The sequence below is a fragment of the Lonchura striata genome, chromosome 1, assembly GCF_050655825.1.
Source record: "Lonchura striata isolate lonStrDom1 chromosome 1, ASM5065582v1, whole genome shotgun sequence".
NCBI classification, from domain to species: domain Eukaryota; kingdom Metazoa; phylum Chordata; class Aves; order Passeriformes; family Estrildidae; genus Lonchura; species Lonchura striata.
The window spans coordinates 117,507,736-117,517,287 of record NC_140703.1 but is presented as its reverse complement, the minus strand read 5'-3'; the positions used below and the strand labels follow the sequence as shown (position 1 = coordinate 117,517,287).

General features: G+C 49.0%; 1 protein-coding gene across 1 annotated transcript; it reads left to right on the top strand.

The window, feature by feature from the left end:
- Window positions 1-841: 841 nt before the first annotated feature.
- Window positions 842-9,149, top strand: CLIC6 (CLIC family member 6). Its single transcript, XM_085587355.1, has 6 exons — window positions 842-1,259; window positions 2,644-2,753; window positions 3,549-3,674; window positions 4,994-5,100; window positions 6,462-6,643; window positions 8,834-9,149. The coding sequence occupies exons 1-6, from the start codon at window positions 1,191-1,193 to the stop codon at window positions 8,993-8,995; spliced, it is 756 nt and encodes a 251-aa protein (XP_085443481.1). The 5' UTR covers window positions 842-1,190; the 3' UTR covers window positions 8,996-9,149.
- Window positions 9,150-9,552: the final 403 nt, after the last annotated feature.

Below are 9,552 nucleotides of genomic sequence, written 5' to 3'. Positions count from 1 at the left end.
TTACACTTACAGCTAGTGACACTTGTACCTAGTTTTTTGTCAGAAAGTACAGACAGAGCTCCTGGGTCACTCTGCACTCTTTGTTTCAAGGTTTGAGGAGTCTTCCTTATCTCTTCAGCTTGGAAATTCACGTTCTTTCTCCTCAGCTTGTTTTGTTAGTGCTGCAGAGTTACCAGACAAATTACAGCATTATTTTATTTCTGTTAACAAGCTCAAAGCAGCACATTTCACCTAAATGCAAACGGATTTCTACCCTGTTAAATTTCCCCTCTGCCTCAATCCTCAGGAAGACCCTTGGTCACCTCTGCTCTGCCATGGCTGGGTCAGTTCTTCAGTTCCTCTGATTTTCTTCACCCTCCAGCTCAGAGAGCCCAGAGGGAGCAGCGTGCCCAGCACAGCCTGCCAGGCCCTGGCACAGCCTGCCCACCCCTGGCAGTGCCCAAGGCCAGCTTGGATGGAGTCTGGAGCATCCTGGGAGGGTGGAAGGTGTCCCTGCCATGGCAGGGGTGGCACTGGATGAGGTGGCTTTAAGGTCCATCCCAACCCACGCTGGTCTGGAATGGTGCTGGGCACACAGCTGGCAGCACAGCTGGGCAAGGGCAGCAGGGCTGTGGCAACTCCTCACATGCAGAGATGCAGCTGGGAAGGAGCTGGTGGCACACAGTTTCTCTCCAGATGGTCCTGCCTGCTCCTCATCTCATCTCCAGATGGCTCCTCCAGGCAGGGCTGTCCCCAGCAGTGTCCCCAGGCTGCTGCTCCTGCCCTGGGCACAGCCTGGCATGGTGGGGGTGCCCATTCCCAGCACTTTTCCCTTCGGGGTGGGTAACACCTGGCACCAGAGGCAGGATGAGACCAGCTGGAGCTGAAGCCTCCATGCTAAGCTGTTTCAGGCTCAATTTTCCAGGACCCACAGCAGTTTTGTGCCTCCTGGCTGCTGGCAGCTGCCCAGTGCCACGGAGCGCTGCTCTGAGTGGGAGGAAAGCCACAATGGCAGCTTTTGAGCAGCTCTCAGCTTTGCCACCTACAAAACCAGGCTTTCCTGACAGAAACAAGGCTTTACTAAGCCAGCAGCCCAGCTGGCCCAGCAGTTCTGAGAGTTCTCATCCCCTGGCAGTCCTGGAGCACGGGGATTTGTCCAGGGAGGTTCCTCGGGTTCAGAGGGAGACCAGAGAATTTATTCAGCCCTTGCCATGCATCCCTCGAGCTCCTGCCTGCCCCAAGCCAGGCCCTTTTTTCCAGCCATCGAGCTCTTTGTGAAGGTCAGCACTGTGCAGTGTGTGTAAATGCAGGAGTTTTTGCTGTATTTCAGATTTGTTTGGTAGCACTGTGCAGTCAGTGTGTGTTCATTTATTCAGGAGTTTTTGCTGTATTTAAGATTTGTTTGGTAGCATTTTGCAGTCTGTGTTTGTTAATGCAGGAGTTTCTGTTGTATTTGTTATTTGTTTGGTAGCACTGTGCAGTGTGTGTTTATTTATTCAGGAGTTTTTGCTGTATTTGAGATTTGTTTGGTAGCACTGTGCAGTGTGTGTTTGTAAATGCAGGAGTTTCTGCTGTATTTAAGATTTGTTTGGTAGCATTTTGCAGTGTGTGTTTATGCAGGAGTTTCTGCTGTATTTGAGATTTGTTTGGTAGCGCTGTGCAGTGTGTGTTTATGCAGGAGTTTCTGCTGTATTTAAGATTTGTTTGGTAGCACTGTTTTGTTAATGCAGGAGTTTTTGCTGTATTTGAGATTTGTTTGGTAGCACTGTGCAGTGTGTGTTTGTAAATGCAGTTTTTGCTGTATTTAAGATTTGTTTGGTAGTATTTTGCAGTCTGTGTTTGTTAATGCAGGAGTTTCTGTTGTATTTAAGATTTGTTTGATAGCACTGTGCAGTCTGTGTTTGTTTATGCAGGAATTTTTGCTGTATTTAAGATTTTTTTTGTAGCACTGTGCAGTCTGTTTATGCAGGAGTTTTTGCTGTATTTAATATTTGTTTGGTAGCACTGTGCAGTGTGTGTTTATGCAGGAGTTTCTGCTGTATTTGAGATTTCTTTGGTAGCACTGAGCGAGGGGAAAAGGACAAACAGAACTGGTTTGATTTATGTGTTTTCTCGGGTTCTAAGGGCTGCAAACCTTAATGAATTAACCTCTTAACTGTGAGACACTTGGGTTTTAATACTTCTGCCCCTGATTGAATCTAAATTTTAAAGCTGTGCTTTAGGAGAATCACGTGAAGGGTTTAAAAATGAGAGCCCTGATCTCTTGCAGAGTTACACCGAGTCTCCCTCAGCAGCACCTCTGCAAGACTTTGCCTCATTTTAACAAAGTCTCTTAACAAATTGCAATATAAATTACCTGAGAGCAACACCTCTGTGGCCACCTTCTCCAGGGCTCCCAGAACCCTTTACGTTGAAATTATTAATTAATTGATTTATTCTGCTTGTTCCCTTCAGTGCTTTAGACATCACATCTCTGTTTAGGCTGGTAAATATTTCTCTGTTCCTTTCCTGTGGTCATAAACTGATTTAACTCACTTTAATCTTGCAGTGACTCGTGCAGATTTATGAACACGTAGACAAATGATGTGGAGGCTGTTTCCTTTGCAGGGACTGCTGTGATTTACACACAGATGTGTTTATAATTTGTAATTTTTCCAATTGTAGGCTGGCAGTGATGGGGAAAGTATTGGGAACTGCCCTTTCTCTCAGCGCCTCTTTATGATCCTGTGGCTCAAAGGGGTCATATTCAATGTCACAACTGTGGATCTGAAAAGGTGAGATTGATTTAATCCTGACATTTTAACTTCGTAGCACAACTTTCCCAAAACTTTTTTTAAAAGGGTTGTGGGAATCCAGGGCTTCCCTCTGTCCCTGGCAGGTCTGGGACCCTGGCAGGGGTCAGGAACCCCCTGGACAGAGCCCCCAGAGACACTGGCTGTGATCTCTGCCCATGCAAAAGAGTTTTCAATCTCACAGGATCAATTACCAGCTCTGAGTGTTTGATAAAAGTAATAATTAAGTGTGGCACGGGTGCAAAAGTAAAATTTTAGGATTCTAGATGAGGGGTCCAAAGGGGACAAGCTGGAGGAAATTGGGTGTGTCTTGTCCTTTTTCTCCTTCTTCATGCCCTCCATGTCTCACTGTGGTGTTGGCATTTTTCTGTTGGTTCAGGCTGGGGACACACTGTCCAACGTAGGTGACAGATCTTGGCACGTTATTGTAAATCCAGCCCAGGGAGTTTCTGGTATTTAATGTTTGTCACATCCCACTGAGGGCAGAGCTGGGCAGGGCAGCAGAACATGTGAGAGATAAACAGAATAAACAACCTGGAACCAGCACAGACCAATTATGGCTTCTGCTTTGGCAGCGGGGCTGACAGACAGAGACTTTCTAAATCCTGGAATCATCAATAGCTCAGATTCCAACAAAGGGTGACTCTTTTCTGCCGGGCTGGGAGAGCTGGGTGTGTCCAGCCTGGAGAAGAAACGGTTCTGAGGAGACCTTAAAGCCCCTTCCAGTGCCTCATAAAAAGGAGGGAGAAGGACTTTTAATGGCTTTTTCTTTCTCAGAAAACCTGCGGACCTGCAGAACCTGGCCCCGGGCACCAACCCCCCGTTCATGACCTTCGATGGGGAAGTGAAGACCGATGTCAACAAGATTGAGGAATTCTTGGAGGAGAAGCTGGCGCCGCCCCGGTACTGCACTCCCGACCCTCAGGGCTGCACGGGGGGATCCCAGGGCCTGCTCCAGCTCAGGGGTGGCTTTGGAACAGAGCTGGAGCTGGGGTGTCACTGGGGTGTCCCCAGGCTGTCCCCAAATCACGGCTGTGCCGCTCCCACTGCTGTCCTTCATCCCGAGCTCACTGCTGGGTCACTCCCAGGGCATGGAATCCATCCTGTGGATGATGCTGTTCCCTGCTCTGACTTGGCATCACTTGAGGCTTCCCTTTCCACACCTCACAAATCACAGGGAGGGGGAAGCTCAGGGTGACCTTGATGCTCTCCAAAACCACCTGAAGGTCACTGCAGTGAGGTGGGGTCGGGCTCTTCTGCCGTGTCCCAGGTGAAGGGATGAGAGGAAATGGCCTCAGGTTATGCCAAGGGAGGTTCAGATTGGAGACTGGGAAGATGTTTTCCCTTCAAGAGTGCTCAGGCATTGGAATGAGTTGCCCAGGGTGGATCACCATCCCTGGAAGTGTTCCAGCCATCTGGATGTGGCCCCTGGGGACATGGTTTGGGTGGGAATGCTGGGAGTGGATGGTGTGAAGGTGTTTTCCAACCTGGTGATTCTGGAACTCTGTGAAGCTGAGGGCAGTGAACACCTCAGTGCTGGGGCTCTTGGAGTGTCCACGTGGGTCCACCAGGCTGCACATGAGGGTCTGAGTTTTGGATTTGTCCTTCCCCACCCCAGCAACCCTTCCTACCTCTGTCCCTGCGTTGTCCCAGCATTGTGTCCCCTACCCCAGAGACCTTTTCTCCTCTGGGATATCAGTCCTCTCCCTGTGCTCCCTTCCTTGTTTCTGTCAGGAAAGCCTGGTTTTGTAGGTGGCAAACTTAACTTAAACCAGGGAAGCAGCTGCTTGTCTCCACTTTTTTGCCATTTTTATCCATCCCTGGCAGCTGCAGCTCCTGGAATTACTGTCAGTTTGCTGATGGCCAAGTGGGCTGGGCCAGGAGCCCGAGAGGAGCAGCAGCTCCTGCTAGTGGGGATTTTCCCTCCACTCCTCCTCATGGCAGGAGCCACGTTCCAGGCAGCCTCACCTCTGGAGGAGAAAGCCTGGAAGACACCCTGGGGTGTTTGAGCAGTGCTTGAAGCAATAATCATCATTTCCCACTGCCCTCAGGAAAATATTATTTAGGTAGGGTTTAAAATAAGTGATTTTTAGTTTAGGATGGTTCCCTTTGAGTCCTGTGTGGCTGTATGTGGTCACCCTACCAATAAATGTGTATTAAGTAGTGGAGACAAAAATAAAGGATAATTGGGTCACTTCTTTTTGTTTCTCTGAACTTCTCAGGTATCCCAAACTTGCACCGAAGCACCCTGAGTCAAACTCTGCAGGAAATGATGTCTTTGCAAAATTCTCTGCATTTATAAAGAACCCGAGAAAAGATGCAAATGAAAGTAGGTGCTGCAGTCCTGACATCAGCCCTGGGAGGGAGAAACCAGACCTGTGCAGTTGTAGGACACTGCTGGAGATGTCCCATTTCCAGCTCAGGTTAAACTGATATTCCAGAGTGTGGAGGCTTTGGAAATCTGTACCTGTTCCCTCCTTTAATGGAGGATTCCAAGAGCTGATGGAAGCAGATACTGCTGTCACCATGGCAGCACCAATTCCAGCCTCTCCTCACTCCTTCAGCCCTGGGGTCTGCCAGGCTGCACCTTCTTCACAGCTTTGCCAAAAACACAGCCCTCTGGAAGTGAGGGATTCCCTATTTCCATAAATAATGAGGACTCCAGCCCCTTGGCACATCCCTAAAGCAGGACACTAATGACCACCATGAATGGCTGGAGGAAGGCAGGGTGGGATGAAATTATAGGGAGAAATCCTTTCCTGTGAGGGTGGTGATGCCCTGGCACAGCTTGGTTGTGGTCTCCCCATCCCTGGAATTGTCCAAGGCCAGCCTGGATGAGGCTTGGAACAGCCTGGGACAATGGAAAGTTGCCCTGCCATGGCCACTGGGTGGGCTTTGAGGTCCTTCCCAACCCAAACCGTTCCAGGAGTCTGTCCTTCAGTCTCAACCTGTTCCTTGGGTTGGCTTTGAACACCCCAAAGTGGCATCCCGGGGACTTGCTGTTGTCACTGCAGCTCTGCTGCCATTCCTGGCTTTGAACACCCCAAAGTGGCATCCCGGGGACTTGCTGTTGTCACTGCAGCTCTGCTGCCATTCCTGGCTTTGAACATCCCAGAGTGGCATCCCGGGGACTTGCTGTTGTCACTGCAGCTCTGCTGCCATTCCTGGCTTTGAACATCCCAGAGTGGCATCCCGGGGACTTGCTGTTGTCACTGCAGCTCTGCTGCCATTCCTGGCTTTGAACATCCCAGAGTGGCATCCCGGGGACTTGCTGTTGTCACTGCAGCTCTGCTGCCATTCCTGGCTTTGAACATTCCAGAGTGGCATCCCAGGCACTTGCTGTTGTCACTGCAGCTCTGCTGCCCTGCCTTGGGCAAGCACTGGCCCTGTGGCTCTTGGGCAGGAGTCCGTGTGAAGGCAGGGCCAGGCCACGGTGCCAAACCCCACCCCACAGAGGGGTTTGAGGAGCCATTCCTGGTAGCACAGCCCCAGGATGGTTTTTCCCAGAAGTCCCTTTAGCTCCTTAGAGCCCTTATCCCAGCATTAAGGGTTAAGCCGAGGATCAAGGAATTGCAGGAGCTGGCACAGGCAGATGGCTGGGCTGCTGCCAGGAGACAGGATGCAGGAGTCGCTTGGTGTCACAGGGACCTTGGTACTGGCTCGAATGATCTTTTTATTGTCTTAACCCAGATTTGGAGAAATCTTTGCTTAAAGCCCTGAAGAAGCTGGACAACTATTTAAATAGCCCCTTGCCTGATGAAATGGATGCTTACAGCACGGAGGAGATCACTGCTTCCAGCCGCAAGTTCCTGGATGGAGATGAGCTCACTTTGGCAGATTGCAACCTCCTACCAAAGCTCCACATAATCAAGGTTTGCATTTGCTTTTTCAGCCTCCTGGGGAGAAGGGAAGCACAGCAGCTGAAATCCTTTCCTAGATTGTGGAAACACCCTCCCCCCACCCCAAAAAAAAATTCCCTTGATGGGGAGATCCTTAAAAAGTTTTGTGCTGGGATTGAGAGACGGATGGGACTTCTGGTTTTTTTTTTTGGTCTTCAGGTTGTTTTTAGTTTTTCTCTTATCAATAGTTTAGTACGCTGTCTGCATCTCAGTGTGTGAAGAGAAAGACACCAGAAGTCACCAGACACACAGGTTCAAGGTCTTTTAAATTTATTTGGTCCAATTAACTCTTTGAATGTATTTAATTTCTACCTTTCTACCAATAACTAATCATCTGTCTGTTCATGCCACATCTGCATTGTGGCTCTTTCTAACCAATCACTCTGTGCCACCAACACTGCAGGAAATGGAGCAGATGAAGAACAAGAAGGAGATCAGACAACGCCCCAAATTCTCCATCTTGTCTCCATACTAAAAACCCACAACTCCAAGTTTTTCACCATGTGATAAACTCTCCTGCTATCTGTTTCACACACTTGTAGATTCCATTTCATCCCAAAGTCTTGGAAGCTTTCTCCATGGACAAAGGTTAAAAGCAGGGTTGCCCTGGGGATCAGGACTCCTCAAAACAAGCAGAGAAATATTCCCTGTGCCCTGGGCTCCAACACTCGATGGCAGAGGGATCCTTTCTCTGTTCTGAGGGCACGCCCAGGGACACTGAGGCCATTTCCTAACAGCACAGCCAGGGTGATCCTCACTTTGATGGCTGCAGGTCTGGAAGAGCTGTTTCATACCTGTGCTGTGACTGCAGTGGCTGAGCTTCTCACAGCCACAAGGGTGAAACGAGTGCTGGGTTCAGGGCTGCAGAGAAGCATTCTCATCTTTGCATTTCACATGCAAAGTGCACGTGGCCCTATCCAAGGACGGAGATCTTGTATTGTCCATCCCAATTTCTGTCTCTCCCACGTTTAATTTCCAATTCTGACAGGGTGGCCTCCACCCACTGCCTCCCAGGCAAGGCTCCCAGCCTCCTCTTGCAGAACTGTGGGGCATCCACACAAACCTGAACAGCTCCAGTGGCCTGGCACTGGTGTTGTCACAGCCCAGAAGGATTTTTCACAAGGACAAGGAAGAATGGCCTTGAGTTGAAGGAGAGAAGGGTTAAATGGGGTATTGGGAAGGAGTTCCTCCCTGGCAGGGTGGGCAGGCCTGGCACAGGGTGCCCAGAGCAGCTGGGGCTGCCCCTGGATCCCTGGCAATTGGACATTGGGGCTTGGAACATCCTGGGACAGTGGAAGGTGTCCCTGCCCATGGCAGGGGTGGAACAGGATGATATTTAAGGTCCCTCCAACCCAAACCATTCAGTGATTCTGTGATTTGACTCTGCAAAGCCTCTGGAAGAGAAATGACCACACTGGAATTCCATTTGTTTTCAAACAACAAGGCCACTTCAGGAAGTTTCCTGTCAGACTCCCACTCTGCCACAGGAGGAGGGGATCCAGTTGCTTTCCAACACCTCCACGAGTGAAGACTTTGCCCAGCCATCTCCTGGCTGATCCTATTGCAGCCAGCAGCCAGGGATGAGCCCTTTCCCATGGCAAACCTTGGGAAGCAGCGGGGCCAGCACGGGGGAGAATCCCCTCAGTCAGGGGAATGTCTGGAGGAGGACACAGCAGGAATGTCACACTGCCACATCAACCTTGCTGCCTGCAGCCTGGGATTAGGGCTCAGCCAAGAGTTGTCTTCCCTGATCATTTGAAATTAAGGGTTTTCATTAATATTTTTCCTGTTTCAATTAAAGTTTCCAAGTCTGGGCCAGTTTATTCATGTAGGTTTGTTCTGTTCATTCTGGCTTAAATTTGTTGATTAACCTGAATCTTTTCCAGTTTGTTCTACTGGTCCACATGGCTTTGCATATCTTTAGCAAGATATAGATAAAAACAGAGATATAGACACAAAACAAATCCTTTACAGGGAGATCAGAAACTTTCTCCTTCTTTTTATGTCTTTCCCTCTTCTTTTCCCTTGGTCACCAACAACACCAGACTCACAGTGTGGAAATCAAAAATGGGCATAAAGAATAGTCTTGGGATTTTGGAGGTTTTGCAGATTATATGTGTAATGATGTTTTTCTTCTTTATCCTTTTTTTCTTTTAATGAAAGGTCGTTGCAAAAAAATACCGAAATTTTCACTTCCCACCTGAAATGACAGGGATTTCGAGATACTTGAAAAATGCATATGCAAGAGATGAATTTACAAACACATGCCCTGCTGACCAGGAGATTGAATATGCTTATTTGGATGTGGCAAAGAGAATGAAGTAACCAGAAGATGCCTCTGTTTGTTGCTTCTGTGATGGGCAACAGCCAAGCTGGAAAAGCGAAAACCAGCAGAGATTCTGTGGTGTGATTTTAAGTTCTGCTATTGGCCAATCCTTTTATAATGATTGTATTGCAATATTTACTCCTTTTTAAATTACGTGTGTGTGTGTGTGTTTGTGTGTCTTGCATGCTGGAAATCCGGTTGTCCATTCCAAGGAAAAGGCATCCATCAAAGGTAAAGATTTGTAGGATTTAGGGAAGCAGTGTAGGTCACACACTTGCAGCAACACCATAGATGCAGCGCTGAATTTTGGGAACAATTAGGCCTGTTTGAACACTTTGAGCCTGCCCTTAGTGTTGCCACACTTCACCTTTGACTGGATGGTTTGTATTTGCTTCACTGCCCTGACCCAGCAGCCCCTGACTGACCCAGGGGACAGCCCGACCTGCAGGTGGGAGCACACCTGATATCCCCCAGGCCTCTCCTGTGGGCTGGAGCCCCACGGGGCAGCTCCACCATGAACAATTCCTTTTGCCATTGCAGGAGTCTACTTTGGAGT